We start from the raw sequence: 18,101 nt of genomic DNA, 5'->3' as shown, positions 1-18,101 counted from the left end.
GCGAACTTCTCCCGCCATTTTGTCGGCGTGTGGGGAGGGGCCGGCGCGCGACGACGACGCCGCCGCCGAGAAGTGCGCGTGCGCGAGCGCGCAAGAGCCCCGCCTTATTTCCGGCCCCGCCTCCCTATTGCCCCGCCCATTTTGTTTCGTGCGGGTGGGGGGGGGATTGGGGTGCTCCCCTCCCCCTTTTCACTGCCCCTCCCCCCCCGCCTCGCCCCGCCCCTCCCCCCCGCCTCGCCCCGCCCCCTTCTCGACTCCTCCCCCTTCACTTTGGCCCCGCCCCTAAGCTCGGCGGCCGCTCTGGCGACGACGAAGAAGGCGCTGAGGGGAGGCGAGCCAAGGGCGCCTTTTGCAACTTTTAAAGTCTTCTTTTTTGTTTCCGCTCAAGTCACCTAAACTCGCCGTCAGCTGCGTCTCGCCGACGTCTCCCGTCGCTGTGCCGAGGTAATAATAATAATGAGCTGAAGTAGTCGTATTAATTATAAGTCGGTGCTCGGCTGAGCGTCCGGGCCCGCTTCTCTCTGCTAGTGGCCTCGCCCCGCGAACTCCTCCACCACCACCGCCGCCTCCTCACCCCTCGTCGTCGTCATCCTCCTCCTCATCCTCATCCACGGTAAATATAGATGCTTTAAAGACACAATTGTTGATGGAGGCGACGAGTCGAGAGGCGTGTGGTTGGCTCGGCGATGGCGCTCGCGTAGTTTAGTCGTCGCCGGAGCTGTTGAGTGTTGAGATAAAAAGTTTGCGCGGAGGCGGTGGCGGTCACGGAGGCGGTGGCGGTGGTTGTGTTGGTGGTGGTCAGTGGTGGTTGTGTTGGTGGTGGTGGTCACGGTAGTGGTGGTGGTCACGGTAGTGGTGGTGGTGGTCACGGTGGTGGTGGTGGCGGTGGTGGTGGTGGTCACGGCGGTGGTGGTTGGTGGCGGTGGTTGGTGGTGGTCACGGTGGTGGTGGTCACGGTGGTGGTTGGTGGTGGTCACGGTGGTGGTGGTCACGGTGGTGGTTGGTGGTGGTCACGGCGGTGGTGGTTGGTGGTGGTCACGGTGGTGGTTGGTGGTGGTCACGGTGGTGGTGGTCACGGCGGTGGTGGTTGGTGGTGGTCACGGCGGTGGTGGTGGTGGTGGTGGTCACGGCGGTGGTGGTGGTGGTGGCACAGCGGTGGTGGTGGTGGCGGTGTCTCTCTCGTCCGCCCCTCGTCTTCTCCCCCTCCCGGTCTCCTCGCTGTCGAAGCCTTTGGCGTTCACGTGCAGTCTCGTTCCTTCTTGTTTTACTTGATACTTCATTGAAGTGGCTGTTGTGTAAACGTTGCATTTTTTTGTGGAAGTGTGGGTGTGTGTGTGTGCGTGGTTGTGATATTTGCTCGGTTAAAGAGAATGGCTATCGTTGCGGCGATGCCCTGGAGGTTTTAATGAAAGGTCCATGCGGCAGAGTTTTCCAGTGGAAGCACAGTCGATGTAACAACATCACAGTACCATCACAACAAGTAGTAACATCGCAGAGGCGTAGTGCTATCACCATAATGCCATCACGTCACACCACGGCAATACACTTTAACATTACACTATAACTCCAGCACATGGCAACGACAGTAAAGTCATACTAACAGGACCGCATTATACTAAAGCAACAGTGGCATATCACTCTTTACCGTCACACTATAGCGTCAATACAGTACCACCAATACTTTAACCCACGTAGTGCATTACATCGCACTATAAAATAACAATCCCACATTGTAGAGCTCCAATAGAATTTGTATCAGCACTCACGGTACCATCACAAGTGGCATGGATCCATTACGCCACAAGACGGCAGGACATCATATACAACATTAAGCATTGTAGCATGCAAGACTACACGATAATACGATAGCATCAGACTGCTCAATACCAATCTCGTGACATTGTACAGTCCGGTACCATCACATTGTAACGCACAGTTCCATCGCAGCATAACATCAAAAATACCATCGCACTAGAATACCAAAGACAAACATTCCTCGTTATAGCCTTAACAGATTGTTGGGGCAAGAGCTGTTAGCAAGCACCAGGTACAGTACTCATTTGAGGCGGAGTCGACCAATGGGGGAGGGTGGAGAGCGACCCAAGTTCGATTTGCGCTCACTAGAAAACCAGAACATCAGAATACCGACACACTTTTAACACCACAGTACATTCACTGACTCTACAGGCCCAAATCAAGTTCACAGCTCATTTTGTTTTACCAGGTAAAAACTGAAGACCAGTGAAGTTTCACGATAACATCACAATACCTCATCCACAACACTCTTAACACGACAGTCCCTTCAGGCCCCATAACAATACTATCGCACTAATAATAAACTATAGTTTACAATGCTTTTAAAGTCCTATGCTGCACAATGTTGTCATAATGGTTGGTTAGAAACATGCGTTTTAGACTATTTGGCTGCTATAAATGTCCACATGATAAGCCACTAAGTTTAGCTATAATTTGTGGCCAGACCGCTTCTGGGCATTACCCAGGTAAAATAGAAAATAGTTGTTGACTATTGCGGGTTGGTGAAGGTGGGCGAGCAGGGTACAGGACCGGTTCACGTGCCACTCGCCACCGATGTTAAGTGGCCAGGAATTGAACAACTAGGCCCTCCGTTCCACACGGCATTAGAATGTCTTGATACATCACATTTTATCGCTGCACTTTCGCGCACTGTAGTTCTGCCACACATTAACATGGCTTTGTAGTACTATAACATCACACTACAACACCATTGTATAGTCACACTGTGATCACACTCCACAGTGCTACCACACTGACATGACAATATCATTGAATGAACGCCACGGTACACCCTCATATTAACACTTTTTACACCGGTGTCATCACGCTATTACCTTACCACCACACTGTACGACACATTTACCCTGTAGTATTAATTACTCTCTCACTATAATACCATAACACGAGAGAACACCATGATACCATCACATTTTCACACCACAGTTATAGTATCAATTCCATAACACTGACAATTACTACACTAACACCATCGTGCTCGGTACACTTTCACACCAACAGGCGAATATTGTCACCCTTTAACAATTCAGTGCCATGATAGATTACTTTACCATAATACATTTAACATTGGTCAAATAACACTACGATTACACGGACAGGGTGGTCCAGGTGTCTTGTGACCCCCACTTAATTGACCCCTAACATTTTTTCACTTTCCGTATTCATTTTTTGTTATGAATAAACCGTCCTTGAAAAAATATAAAGTTTTATCGAATAAAATGGGGATCACAATACATCTGGCCCACCCTGTAGAATGCCTTAATACCATGACAATGTTACATCACAATACCACAATTACATTATCACAATTAACATCACTTTATTACAAAAGCCATCCCATTTACGTTACTGCAAAACTAAGGTAGTGTCACACGATTAAATCACGAAACCATCACACTTTGCTTCCAAAGTACTATTACACTAATATACTATTACACTGTCATTAAACTTTATCGCATTATACCCTGACCCTACATCGCACCACAACATCACACTATACCGTGATACTGCAATATCCCATGATTCCGTGACTACCGTCACTAATACCGCAGTATTAATGTAACAAATACAGTACATTCTCTACACCATCAGATAGCATCACACAGTACTATCACAATACGTAACAATATCTTGCTCTATTACCATAACTTATCATGCGATGTCTTTACATTGTAACTCCCAAATACAATGCTAAGACTTCGAATACCATCGCACCAAAACCTAATCACACATTCAGATAATTTATAATAGTATCATATTATGAACCCACAATACGAATCGCAATCCATTACTAAATTACCATGACACTACTCTACTATTACAGAAAACCACTTATCATATTGTACCATACATTACCATACATCACTCCATAGAATCACTATAACAGTGTCACTTTGCACTTCTATGGTATAGACCACGGTAGAATCACACTCAGAACCACAGTATAATTACAGTAAATAGTATGATCATGCTGTCACATTGTACTGTCACAGGAGTACACATACTGTCACACTATATAGAAAAAAAACATTGCACTGTGATCCCAATAGTCGAGAATCCAACGATAATATAATTGCAAAAGCATTACACTGCTACTATGACAACATTGCACCATCACACTGTGACACTATCATGTTATACTGTATTTAACACACACCATGCACCACCAAATTATTTGCACGGCACTATCGTTACTATATTCGTTACTATCACACTTAAACTAGGTCATGACTCAAGTACAGTATAGTACTATATTAACACGCTATTACTGACACTATAATACACTGTTAAAATTACTTGAATAATGTCATACTGAAACAAATCTATACTAATTTACTATCTGTAATGCTGTTATGCTCCAGCATAACTAGCACAAGTACTTCTACTACTATCACTGAAATATCGCACTACTGTCATGATACTATTTCATGTCTAATAAACACCAATTACTGTATTCGTACTCTTGACGCAATGCTGTCACGATAATACAGTACAGTGTTATGACACCTTGGTACGTATTATGTCATGGCACTATTTGCTTGAGTATTAAACTCACCGTGTTGTATTAATGAGCGACTTTTTTTGCGGTTCTATCGTAGTATATACTACAAGACCAAAGTTTATTTGGAGCGCTTAAGATACAGAGATCGTAGAATGTGTGCGCGCGCGTGTGTGTTGACCACGTTGTACTGTGAAAAGGGCCCAAGTTCAGACAATCTTTCATTTTGAGGCCGAGGAATTTTTACAGCCAGTGCGTGCGTTCCTTTGGGGGTGGGGTGGAGCGTTTTAAAGTTAATCAAACGATAATTAGGATACCTGATTCACGTGGCGTACCAATTTAAGTGTTTGGTTTCCGTGGTGCTGTCGTTGATGGTTTAATTACGGTCTGTTCGACGCTGTGGAAAGTATTGTCCACACGGTATACACTCCTTTCCAGATTGTGCCCTATCATAAGGGATGCGTTGTGCCCTGCATGGTTTACATTATTGTAGTGCGTTTGGGTATCGTTGATCTTGTGTGTTGCCTTGACGTTGTCTAAGAAGGAATCTGCAGGCTCACGTAGGCTCACAAGAGCGTTTGCTGATTACAAAATGTGGTCAATATTAATATCCAGTGTGTGATCATTTAAATGTAAAAACAATTTGACATTTAGCAATTTCCTATTTAACCATGTTGATGGACATAACAAGTCATGTTTGTGGTGGTTCGTTCAATGATCTTGCCATGATTGAGATTTGAGTTTGTAGTGAAATGTTGGTTTTCGAATATTTTATTTTAAGTTGTAGAACAATACTATTTTGATATACAGTGTTGTATTGTTTTACATGACTTAAAATATATGACCTCAAGCAATTTTTATATGCCGTTTGCAGCTTTTGAAATGTGCATTTCCAGTTATTTACAGTACCAGTATTGGCGACGTCGTGCATGCTGTAAAACTTGTTGATCTGGTACCACATATTTTGGCATTGATCTCACAAGTACGATTAATGACTTAGAACTAACACAAACTGTAAAAATATATATCAAATCTGGGTAGTAAAGAATTAAGCAATTTTCAGTTTCATTCAGGCACTCTTTGTCACAGAGTACATAAAAAGAACGCATATGTAAATGTACATACATTTCGTCATTTTTATACTCATCGTGCAGACTGATGGGCCATGTGCTGCTAATGCTTGCTCATTCCTGCCTCAAGATGTACAAGTTTCACAACCCACATTATAAAGAATACTCAGCAACTTTCTGTGTTGGTCAACATAATCACTTTTAGTACTCTGATTCATGATTAGGCTTATGCAGTATAAACATAGTTATTTGTGCATGGTACTTTGTGTAGATTATATTAATTACGATTATTTCCAAAGGAAATAAACGTAGCAAATTAGCTGTGAAAGTGGTTCATAACGTGTGGATAGTGTTACGAGTAAAGTAAAGTATTTCGTGACTATATGACATTTTTTTTCTGTTGGACATGCTTATTTTAATATTACTGATACATAAAGCTATTTTATCACAAACGAAAAAAAGGTGCAAGCTGTACATAAGATTTCAACATCATTTTGCAGCAATAGACATAAATATGTTGCCATAGTTCCATACTACAATTTATAGACCCAGGCGAATTTTTGCTATAGCAAGCAATGCATGTGTCTGAAGGACACACAACAACACATGTTGAATGTTAAAGTGGCTTTTATATAAATTATATACAGTACCAGAACATTGGTAGTGATGTAATCTTCTTGTTCGACTTGTATACGTGATGGTAGGTTATGCACTTTTTGTTTTTTGAGTAGTTCAACTTTCTTTCTAATTTACATTTTCATAAGGATATTTAATAATAATTGCATTTCTAAGTACTGTATTGTAATTAATGTCACGGTGTGCCTAGATACTAATACAAATGATCGTAATACATGCCCTTTCTGTGGATTTGGTTAATTCCAACAAGTTGCTAAAATTGTGCAGCATGTTTGCCAAATGTGTCAATTGCGGCTTTGCTGCAAAGGAACAGGTAACTATTAAGGAAAATAAAGCCACTCATTGTATTATATGTGTATTACTGTTCTAACAATTCGAGGATGTGTTAAGTAATCTTCTCAAAAGATGTGAGAAATAATGAGAAATGTACGCATCATTCAATACACTGCATGAGCCAAAATGCAGACTACTAATATTACAATTGTAAGGTTTTTAATTGTTATATTCTTACTTTCCTTACAATGTCAAATGTAAATTGTAATGAGACTAATTTATTCATTGATGTTTCTGCAGGTTATCAACCAGGACACATGTAATCCCTGGATGGAGTCTCATCTGCAGTATCAAAGAAAACCTTTTATTTCATGCACTTAGGAGGAAAAACACTACTTCCATATTGCAGCTCAACGATCTTTCATTATACATGGAACAAGCTACATCATCCAGCACCTCTTTTCCCATCAAGATAATGGGATAACGATTATGGCTAAACACAAAGACACTCGGGTATTCAACATTAGTGTTGTTGGCCTTTCGGGTACAGAAAAAGAAAAGGGATCTGCCGGAGTTGGAAAGTCGTGCTTATGCAACCGTTTTGTTCGATCAAAGGAAGATGACTTCTATGATGTGCACACATCGTTAATTAGTCAAAGCGATTTTGGTGGTCGTGTTGTCAATAATGACCACTTTCTCTATTGGGGAGAAGTTAAAAAGTTAGATGAAGGGTGGGAATATTCATTTCGTGTCGTGGAACAGACCGAATTCATTGACGATGCCACTTTCCAGCCTCATCGAAGTACCAACTTGCAACCATATGTCAAACGTGCAGCAGCGACAAAGCTAAGTTCAGCAGAAAAGTTAATGTACATCTGCACTGACCAGCTTGGAATAGAGCAAGATTTTGAACAAAAGCAAATGCCAGATGGGAAACTCAACATTGATGGTTTCTTGCTTTGCTGCGATGTGAGCCAAGTGCAGAACAGACCAATAGATAATCAGCTGGAATTTCTTAGCAGTTTGTACAAGCAGATAGCTAAGACAAAGAAACCAATTCTGTTGGTTGCCACTAAGTGTGACATCATGCATGATCATTGTGTCCGGGAACTGCAGGCATTTCTAACCAAGGGAAAGATCAGCATTCCTTTGATTGAAACATCGGCGAGTGAGAATGTCAACGTGGAGCTGGCTTTCATTGCACTGGCACAAATAATTGACAAGTCAAGAGTGAAGCCCAAGATCATTCCCTATGCAGATGCTGCACGTCAGCAAAAGGAGATTGTTGATGCTGCCACAGAAAAATTCAAACAGCTGCTTGTTCGATGTGTGAATGACTTTCATGCTCAATGGCTTTTTGAGTCAAGGAGGATGTGTGATGTAAAGGATTACCAAAATTACATCAATCTCAAGGGTTGCAAGAATGCAAAAGACCTCTTCAAAAAACATCTTGTAAGGCTTAAAGATAATTTTGTTTTGCGAAAAAAGGCAGAATACCTCGCTAATCTGTCTAGAGATTTGGAGATCCTTGTTCCTGCTCTGGAAGAAATTGAACACCTGACTTGGGATGAAGTACAGATCCTTGTGAAAGAAAAGAAGTTGGACTTTGGAACGTACTTCATTGTGCTAAGTGAGCGATGGGAAGATAGCAAGCACATTGAGAGCCAAGAGGACCTAAGGATACCATATGACTTCCTGCAGGAGAAAGAGGCAGAAACAGTTTTCAATGATCATGTTAAAAAACTTCAAGCGCTGAGGTGGAAGGCAGAAATGAAAGTTCAATTTAAAACGATTCTTGGAAAGAGCTACATTGTCGAGCCTGGAAAACCTTGGGAAGAAGTGAGTGGGCTGCTGAAAGATGAGGAACCATACCAGCATTTGTCTGAAATAGACAAAATAGAGATCTATGCAAAACATCAGCAAGAAATAACAGAAAAGGCAAAAGACGACTTTCTGGAGATGCTTATGGAGCATTCAGATTTGTTTGTCGACCTTGATGTCAATGCAACACCTAGCCATGAGAAAATGGCCGCAATAAATAATGAGATAAAAGAGGAGGCAAGGTATAAAGCGCTACAGAAGTTGCAGGCGGAGAGACAAGCCTTGCTGTACAAACGTATTGGATTTGTGTATCATCCAACAATTGAAACATGTCCTTGTGGCCAAATCTGCATGGATATTCAAATTCAGGAGCTGCTAGCTAAAAGGCCACCACAGCCTCTCAGCCGGCCCAAGTCTTGTTGCATTTCAGACAGCGGAGGCATGGATCGATTGAATATTGTGCTCCTAGGAAAAGGTAAATTGGCAGGTGAGCTTGCTGATGAAATAAAGGGGCAGTTGAAAGAGGATGAATATGTTTTGGATGACAAGACATACGAGTTAAGATTGAAGATGGTTGAAGGGGACATGAAAAAAGCATTGAACTCGCTGAAGACCGATGGGTTCAAACCACATGGATGTTTGTGTGTGTTCAACTCATTTGACACAATGCATTACATTGAAGACTGCTTACGATCGCAATACACCAGCAGAAAAGAAAACTCAAACCTACCCGTAGTATTGCTCATGGCAAACGAAAAGAAGCAATCCAGTGTCATGCAAAAAACATTGAAGATACAAGGGAAAGAGCTAGCAAATAAGCTGCAGTGCCCATTTGTTGACAGCCCGACAGAAGGAAATGCCTACAACTGCAAATTCCATGCACAAAACATAAAGAAAGCACTTGGCGAGTTTCTTGAAGCAAGGACAGTGCGGCCTTCTGTGATAAATCCATCTCCAAGCATTAAAGATATGTCCGAGGTTGATCTCAAAGTTGTCATGTGCGTCATGTGTGGTGATGCCATCGATCCAGCTTGTGTCCTAGCACCTTTCCTGGATTCACCATTTTGCAGCATAGGAAAGAGTGGAGAAAATCACACCATGCTGTTGGATTTGAGTTTGGGGTCACAGAGAAGGCGTGTGGAGGTGACTGCAATATCTTACCACTCAGCCTTCCTACGAAGAGAGGAATTGGTTCATGGGCACATTCTTGTTTACTCTGCGAATAGAAAAGCCTCTTTAGCCATGCTGAGGGCATTCCTTTCAAATGTTCCCGATGTGATACCCATATACATACTGGCTATCACAAATACAGATTTAGACTTTTTGGATGATGTCACCAAGGAGCTGGTGATGGAAGGGGATGAAATTGCTGGAGACATAACAGCCAAATTTGAAACGGTTTCCCACTTCCAAAACCAGACAGAAATGTTTAAGCAGTTCTTTAGCTCTGTCTACAGTCGAAAGTCACAGATTGAAGAGTCAATGACCCTGTGGGACATGAGCGAAGGAGAGCCAGTGGGTTCATCTTCTTTTGATTTGACGAGTGTGAGCTCAAGCACATTCGGATTGGCAGATGATAGTGAGACAGCCCCTGCAATCAGTGAAAGATCACATGGAAATTTTACTGAATCCCAGTCTATGCCTCACCTGAGCAAAGATCAGCTTTTTAGCAATTTTCCTGCTTTCAGCTCGCCTAGAATTGGTTATGAAGATGCAGCTGCAAAAGGCTACACAGTTGGCCCTGTTGTACCTACAAAACCAAAGCTAATGCCGAAGCCAGATCCAGTTGAACTAAACAGAAAAGTGGAAGAAATGCGCATTTCAAGGGAGATGACAAAACGACCAATGCGAAAGTCTTTTGATGACATTGATCGGGAGGACTATGCTGATCCCATTGATGCTATTAGCAAATATAGACCAGTGTCAGATTTCATTTACATACTTCCTCAGGATAACAAACAAGGCAAAACCAGAGGCCAGTTGGTTGCAAGCAGCAGCATGGATAACGGCATGGATGTTTTCCCACTGGACGGTAAAGTCACCACAGTGCGTAAGCCCGTTCCTTACAAGCAGAGGTCTGAGAGGCTTAAACCACGGCGGACTGCACCTCCAGAGGTTATCGTTTCTCCCGCAAATGGGAGTGATGAAGATCCAGATGTACAAATTCCATCAGTCCGCCATTCGCGACGATGGAACAGAATAAAGTCTGGAGACGTGGATGAAAAGAGGTCGATGCGTAGAAGAAAGGTACATTTACTTAGTCAATTATAAGAAAACAATGCCACGAGTATACGTGCATACTAATTGTATTTTTTAGTCACTGGCTTAAGTTTTGGATATTCAAAGGAAATCGAGTAGATATTTAATAATTCTCGATTGTGGTTTAAATAATTTCTTCAATTCAAGGCCAACATTTAGATTTGAGAATTTGTTTAAATGTGAATGTAGTGCCTCCAGTGGATGCAGTGTTTATGTGAACTCACTGCTTTCATATTATATGCATCAAATCTCTCACATAAGACTTGATTCATGTATTGTGAGTTTAATAATTTAATTAACCTGCAATTTTACTCGCCTATTATATGGTGTAAAAGCTATAGTAAAAGATTTAATCAGAAGAATTTCCGTTATATTTTCTCACGTTAGAAAGCAAATGCTGAAATCTGTATGTTACGTGTTTCTTCCGAATGGATTGAGCTTCCATGATCTCAGTTGATAAATATATTTAAATTTGAGGTTGTATCTTAAGAGTCTTAAAATAGATGTGCCCAAAACTGACATTTGTTTTCATACTTCGAGCTACATTAAATGTGATTTATATCTATTCATTACACATTTGTCCATCTTTTCATTACATAACATGGTGAATACCAACTTCATATTCAAAGAATATATGTTTTACTGAAATCTAAAATGTAGTTGTAAAAACTATCCACTTAAGCACATTAGGCATTTTGTTTGAGATCGTTTGACAGCAAAAATCTATTCTCTATACATAGTTTGGTGCTCTGATAAGTTTAATAATCCATTATTTTGTCATATGCCAAAAGTAAAGCAATTGATTGCATGTCGAGTGTTTTGCATCACCTCGATGCAATAAAGTGTTATTAGTGGAAGGTTGATTGCTGCATATTGACTACCAATGTTTCTTCACATGCAGACCCGCAAACCAGAAGGGAAAAACTACTTCGGACACCCACTGACTGAGGTGGCTCAGTCACCAGACAATCTTGTCCCACTCTTTGTGGAAAAATGCATTACATTCATTGAAGATAAGGGTGAGATATATTGTTTTAACCTGTGAAAGTGTGATAAGTACAATATCGTGGGATGCTGTACCTTTACATTATTCATATAATTTTATACATGTCTAGTATACTGTAGTATTACAGATCTTTGTAGTAGTTTGAGTAAAACATTAAGCCGGGTGAGAGCCCATTGAGACCAAGTCTCTAAAGAGAGACGAGTCGCTTAAACAATCCAGAACGGGGGATAAAAGAAGCACAAATACTGCAATGTATAATAAAAATGAGGCATACTCTAAAGAAGCAATCACGGTTAATGTATATGTAACATTGAGTAATTATCAAGCGGTATAAAAGTAAAAAAATAGCACTAAATGTTCAATAGGTATGAAATACGATGAGGTAGGATGTAATGTTTCAACTCTGGCATATAATGTCTCAGTGACTAGTCCAATCTTCACTTAAAACCATAGGAATAGTCTTTACATTTAATAATGCCATCATTAATTACTTAGGGATATCATGGCAAAAAGAACATTTTCTAAATCAAGTATTTACTTTTGGGAAATATGTATTTTGAGGAATTTCTTATTGCAAAGGTTTTACTCAATATAACATATACAGTATTACCAGTTTCTTGATAGAGGTCTTAAAGAAAAACTGAGACAAGTGTAGATTTCTGGTGTGGTGATAAAAACAGCCTTGTTATAAAGATCACAATGGTGGGTAGAGTGATTGTCTTTTACAAGTTGTTTCCTGAGCTCACACCATTAACTAAAGCGGACTTTTTATAGTTTTGCGGAATTAATATTTCTATTTCTTGTGTATTAGCTTTTATTCAGTTGTCACCTTTGTCTAAATAATGATGAGATGCTCATCCTGAAAAAAGTCCTGGAACCATGAGAAAATGGTTTGAATAGTGGGACTCGGAGAGAAGGTTGCTTTAAAATCTGATACGTCTCTGCCAGCGAATTTTTAACAGGAATTTCCTGCCAGACCAGCAGAATCTCACAAATGAAACGCAAGGGCTGGGCTCAGTACTATTGTTTGCTCTAGTTAAATCTTTGTACTAAGTTTAAAATGGAAGCACTGGTCACTTTAAAACTCAACAGATTGTTTTGTTTACCATTTTAACATTGTTAAATCACTTAATGATGATCCACCATTTTATATATACAGTATGTTCAGCAATATGTTTTTTGCTTAAAAGTAGTTTTTTGCCCTTTGAATGACCTGCCACATTTTTTTTAATTCATGTCACTTGTTTGTCATAAACAAAGCTGCCGGTTGTCAACTCTCTGTATATGAACGTATTTGACCAGTGGTGCATTTGATTCCCAAACAACTTTCGCCTCAACTTGGTGTTTTTTTGCCATAATTAAATTAAGCAGATATTGCAACATCATTTGAGGGCCAGGTGCTAATTGACAAAGTGTAACAAGTGACTTGTCAATTGCGGGTACCTTATTTTTTTTAGGATTAACCATGGAAGGTGTGTACCGGGTCAGTGGGAGCAAAGTTGAGCAAGATAATCTTCAGCGGACATTTGATGCAGGTGAGCACACAAGGTGGAATTTTCCATAACGAGACGTTTTTGCCGCTAATTTAATTTTAAATAACAAAACAATGTCAGTTGTATTTACTAAATTAACATTACCATTGATTGAAATCAACAGTGTGAAAGAGCCCCATAATCAACATCCTAAATGTATTAGTAACTTGTGTAATGCAACATATGTAACGTCATTTGTTTGAAAAGTAATTGTACAGTTGGATGCAAAGTATTGCTTGCTTTGCTACTTGTTTTTCTGTGCTTTGCCAGCAGAGGGCAACATTTTAATACGGCAGACCTGTGACTTTTTGGTCTAAATCCTTTCCCAAAATTTTCGGTTTGTACTAGGATACAATTAATAACCAAGCATTTGGTATTCGTGAAATATGCGGGTGCAATAAATTGTGTTTATTATAATGTATACAGGATTTTAATATAACCATATTTTGTTGTGTGCTTTCTTTCAGACCAGAACATCATCTTTGATAACATGGATCTCAACGTGAATGCCGTTGCAGGGGCACTAAAAGCATTCTTCAACGAGCTTCCTGGACCATTAATCCCTTACGACATACATCAGGGCTTGATAGAGGCCATTAGTAAGCTTGCTTTGTGTATTGCATGTTAATGGAATATGATTGCGAACAGTAAAATGCACAACTAGTGTCTGAATATTATATATAACATAATTGCTACATTAATTTAGTTGAGGAAAATCTAAACTGAAATCTGCTCTATTTTGATTCCAGCCATACCAGATAAAACTACAAAGTTGCTGTCGCTACGAGGGAAGCTGAAGAAATTGCCTGCGGCCAACATGGCGGTCCTCAAATACGTCGTCACACATTTGCATTCGTGAGTGAATTGAGCTCTAAGCTCAGTAAAACCTAAACTCATATTGTGCATTTTGGGCTGCTGGTTCATAGAACTATTGTTGTAAACTGCATATGATGCAATTGACTATATTCACAATATTTAGCATTATGTAGACTTGAATTATTCCAAGGTATAAATGGGCTACTTGTTGTTAGGCCAGGAAATGTTATGTTTGTATATTTTTAATATTTTTTACAAAAACTACAAAACCCATTAACAAAAGACTATGAAACTGGAGGCACAGCCTAGCAATACTGACATTAATTTTAGTTTCATACCAGCATAAACAGCATATAAGAATGTATACATGCATATCTTACATACTTCCAGCGGTTTTTCGTGTTGTCAACATGTATATTAGTGGCTTTACTAAAATATGTATGTTCACTAGCATGTGCATATTTCTTTGTACACATTTCTTCATACACTGAATGACCAAATACAATTAAGGCCCTTTTACTGCACTACCCTCGCGCCTTGTTTTAATGTTGAATGAATGCTTACTTCCTCCTTTCTAATTTGTAATATTCTATGTGTATCCTGATCCCCATGCACTTTTTGTCTTGCAGAGTGAGCCAAAACAGTAGCTTGAACAAGATGACGAGCGAGAACCTCTCGATATGCTTCTGGCCCACGCTGATGCGGCCAGACTTCACCGTTGTGGATCCCGTTATGGCTACACGTGTGTACAAACAGATCTTGGAGACATTTATCCACCAGTGTCCTTTCATGTTCCACAACCAGGAGGAGGTGGTGGATGCACCGAGCCCAGCACCCAGTTCCCCAGCAGCCATTTCGATTACTGCGGGCAGCATGAGTGATTCACAACAAGGAGGAGACCTGATGGACAGCGAGATTATAGCGCTGTAGCTTTTGCTGATGTCAGAGGCGAATAGAGACATTGCATAAACAGCAACACTAACGAACATTTGCATAGTTCACTCTGTGACTTGCCATAATGGCCTTCCAGGATCTCCGTGAAGAAATACAGCATAGTTGCTGTTGCCACCGTGCCTGGGAAATTACCTATGGAAGCTGCAATTTTCTTAACGAGATATTGGATTCCTTGAATGCTCAACGTTTTTTTAAAAATCTCATTTATGCTCACCGTTGGTAGTCTTTGGCATGGCATAGGTATATTATATACGTTCATAAAAACATGCTGAAATAAAATCAAAGGTGATGAATGGTTTTGGTTACATTAATGTGATCCAAATTAATACATTGAGGGTCCCACATTAAAATAAAGCTTATTTTGTAAACTAAGAAAATTGTAAGTTGCTTACATTTTAATATTTTTTATGTATAAAATGCAGTTCATTTAAATACCACCCATGGATTTGTAATGCTGAGTTGATGTTATTTAATTTAAATGATAAAGTCTAGGGGGAAACTATACAATTTCTGTAATTATATACCCATGTCATTTCAAGGCATGGACAGTATGGTACTTGCTGGACTTAATTAGAATCGGACCGTTGTATTAACATAAATGTACTTGTACAAATGCAGGAACAATTGCGTGTATGTTCAGCCCTTTGAGTGTTGACTTGCTGGTTTGCCATGCTTTGGCCTAATGAACACTTGACATTTTTTAGTGATTGTTTGGTGAAGGTTGTTAAGGTCCAGTGAATCTAATTTTTATGTTGTGGGTTATCATGTCATACTGGAATAGTTTTACGGCATTCCATATTATGCATAATATGCTTTATTTACAGGCACTACATAAATAGAAAAGTATGTTCAGGTTGGATACAGTATATGAACACAGAGCTTGTATTTAAATCCAGATTAAAAGTGGGTTAACCGTGACCTAAAAATAATGTTTGGCAAACTGACACAACCTTAATTTTTTCACATTCTCAATGCTGTTTTGTTTACCTTGTCAGACGTATTGCTATTTAAATATATGTATGTGGGAGGATTGGGATGATTTTGATACACTAAAAAACTCGTCTGGCCTTTCGCCAGCTGAGCTGTTTAAGGGAGAAACCTTTTTTTAAGCAATTTACCCAATTGGCTGTAAAACAGCAACTGTGAAATTGGCTGAAATGCCAGTATACTTAAATCTTAATACCACAATCAGAATCACACTTAGAAAGAAAAAAGTAACTTTCACGACTGCAACCTGTGGCAGGCTAGCTCGATCAGTGTGGCAGGTGATGTGATCTCTTCATTTGTATGTCGAAAAATAAATTAAATGCTGCGTAAGCTGTAATCACTACACGGAATATGTTTTAAGTAAATTGTGGAAGCAGTAATTAAATATGCAAAGTAACATCGTGGAATGCTTCAAACCATTCACCTGAAGACTGCTGTTTTCGTGGATTTTGTAATGCATCATGAAAGCTTTTATGAATTTGCCTTTTCAGGTAAGCAGTGCTGTTCATAACTTGTGGCTGTTGTATAAATAATGTTATTAAAGCAGTGCATGCTATGAATGTACTCCAACCACCTGTTAAGATGAAATAAACCACTGGGTGTAGTATATTCTACTGATAAATGAACATGTATTGTAACTGTAAAGTTCCTGTGTGATACTAAAAAATGAGATGTTTTGCAAGTGTATTATTCCTTACTGCAAATCTCTAATGGCAACCAGAGCAATATGCATTTTTTTACGTGTTATAATTAACTGGCCTGCCTTATAAAGGGACGAAAATAACAGGGAACAAAACTTGCCTTGCTGAAACCCTGCCTTAATATGCTTTTTTGTATGGCTTTGGTCTCAACTGAACTGGTTAAGTTGCAGAAAGAACCCTGTTGCTTATGTACAAATATTAAATAAATTTTACTTTCTTGATAATAAAATCTTTGTTTCGTAGTTTGCTTATCATTACAAGTCAACTTCGTCACCCCGACATCGGCTGATTAAGCCACTCAACATGCATTTAGATGTAAATTATTTGCACATCAAATTACTTCTATAAACATGCATAGTTTAGTAAGTAATGTGATGCAAGTCTAATCGAGCGATATGGTAGAACAGCTTGTTATCAAGTAATGTTTTTGTTCCTAGAAATAGATCGTGACAATGACTACGCTTAAGAAATATTGTTTTTTTTAAACTAACATTTTAAAGCTGTGCAATAGTTAATATGCTCGTTCTGTTGCTGCCCTTTGACTCTTATTCTGCATGCAAATTAAAACCGCTGCATTGTTTCTTTGCTTCAATTGAAAGGGCATCGCGCGCGTTGTTTGGATCAACTAATCCAGCCCGCCCGTGTGCCATGTGCGTGTGTTGGAGCAAAACCCTTGTCATTATTCCCGACTCCGACACGGCGCAAAACCTCAGCCATTCTTCTCCGAGAGAGAATGTGGGTCAGGTGTCTGGACCAATAGCGTCTACCGTGTGCCCCCCACCCACCCATGCGTCAGCTGCATGCTGCTCAAAAAAAACCAAATGCCACAGCACAAACACTGCCCGGCCCTGGGATTAAATATGCTCCGCACATCTCGTTTCCACAGCAACCAAACCATCCCCGTTTTTTCGTCTTCTCCCGTGTTGTTACCCACCATCCCTGGCTGCGGCACGATGGAGGAGGGAGGCTGAATGAGCCAATTCCGCTGCGGTGCATCAGAGACGGCGCATTTCTCTCCGGTCGTGGATGCACGCGGACAGCTCAAAGGTGCGCGCACGCGAACGCCGAGAGGGCATTTTTGGTCATTTGTGGCTCTGCGTGCGAGGTTGGTCGCACCGCGAAAATACGTGGCTGAATGTCCATGTGCATTTTGTGTGCGTGTGTGATATGCTTTTCATGGTGAATGCTGCAGGATGTAAATGGGAATGCATGTCATCTACAGCTTCTGGATATAGGGTAGATTGATTTGTTGTTGTTGTTGCTAGATATATTTACGCGTGCGATCTTTGAAGTCATGATGGACTAGTTCTTGGCATTGGATTTACATTCGGTGTTGTTTAGAGGTGTACTGCATCTGGAACTGTGACAAGCCTTAAAATTGACGGTTGAATGTCGCCTCTTGCTCAATATCTTGACAGGCACAGAATTAACTTCAGGGCGTTGTGTATATATGAAAGCTGTGTAAGAAAATACCTGAAGTAATGACTCGGGTTA

At 40.4% G+C, this 18,101-nt stretch overlaps 2 protein-coding genes across 3 annotated transcripts in view; both read left to right on the top strand.

Moving 5' to 3' along the window:
- The first annotated feature begins 282 nt into the window (after window positions 1-282).
- LOC133347168 (rho GTPase-activating protein 5-like) lies at window positions 283-16,843 on the top strand. 2 transcript variants are annotated; one of them, XM_061559207.1, is made up of 7 exons: window positions 283-444; window positions 6,832-10,599; window positions 11,513-11,630; window positions 13,075-13,152; window positions 13,617-13,748; window positions 13,899-14,004; window positions 14,595-16,843. In XM_061559207.1, the coding sequence occupies exons 2-7, from the start codon at window positions 7,021-7,023 to the stop codon at window positions 14,893-14,895; spliced, it is 4,314 nt and encodes a 1,437-aa protein (XP_061415191.1). In that variant the 5' UTR covers window positions 283-444; window positions 6,832-7,020; the 3' UTR covers window positions 14,896-16,843. The 2 variants fall into 2 exon arrangements, with proteins under 2 accessions (XP_061415191.1, XP_061415192.1); XM_061559208.1 differs by having other exon boundaries at window positions 283-613.
- A 689-nt stretch (window positions 16,844-17,532) lies between these two features.
- Window positions 17,533-18,101, top strand: part of LOC133347166 (uncharacterized) — a 77,628-nt gene continuing 77,059 nt past the window's right edge. Inside the window, exon 1 of the mRNA XM_061559203.1 lies at window positions 17,533-17,654. Within this exon, the coding sequence (XP_061415187.1) occupies window positions 17,579-17,654 (76 nt within the window). The 5' untranslated portion in view covers window positions 17,533-17,578. The remainder of the gene's footprint in view (window positions 17,655-18,101) is intronic.

The sequence above is a fragment of the Lethenteron reissneri genome, chromosome 25 (genome assembly GCF_015708825.2).
Source record: "Lethenteron reissneri isolate LAM-NWPU_2019-01 chromosome 25, ASM1570882v1, whole genome shotgun sequence".
In the NCBI taxonomy this organism is placed as follows: Eukaryota; Metazoa; Chordata; class Hyperoartia; order Petromyzontiformes; family Petromyzontidae; genus Lethenteron; species Lethenteron reissneri.
Note: the sequence above shows the minus strand (reverse complement) of the source record. Positions and strands in the feature narration are given on the sequence as shown.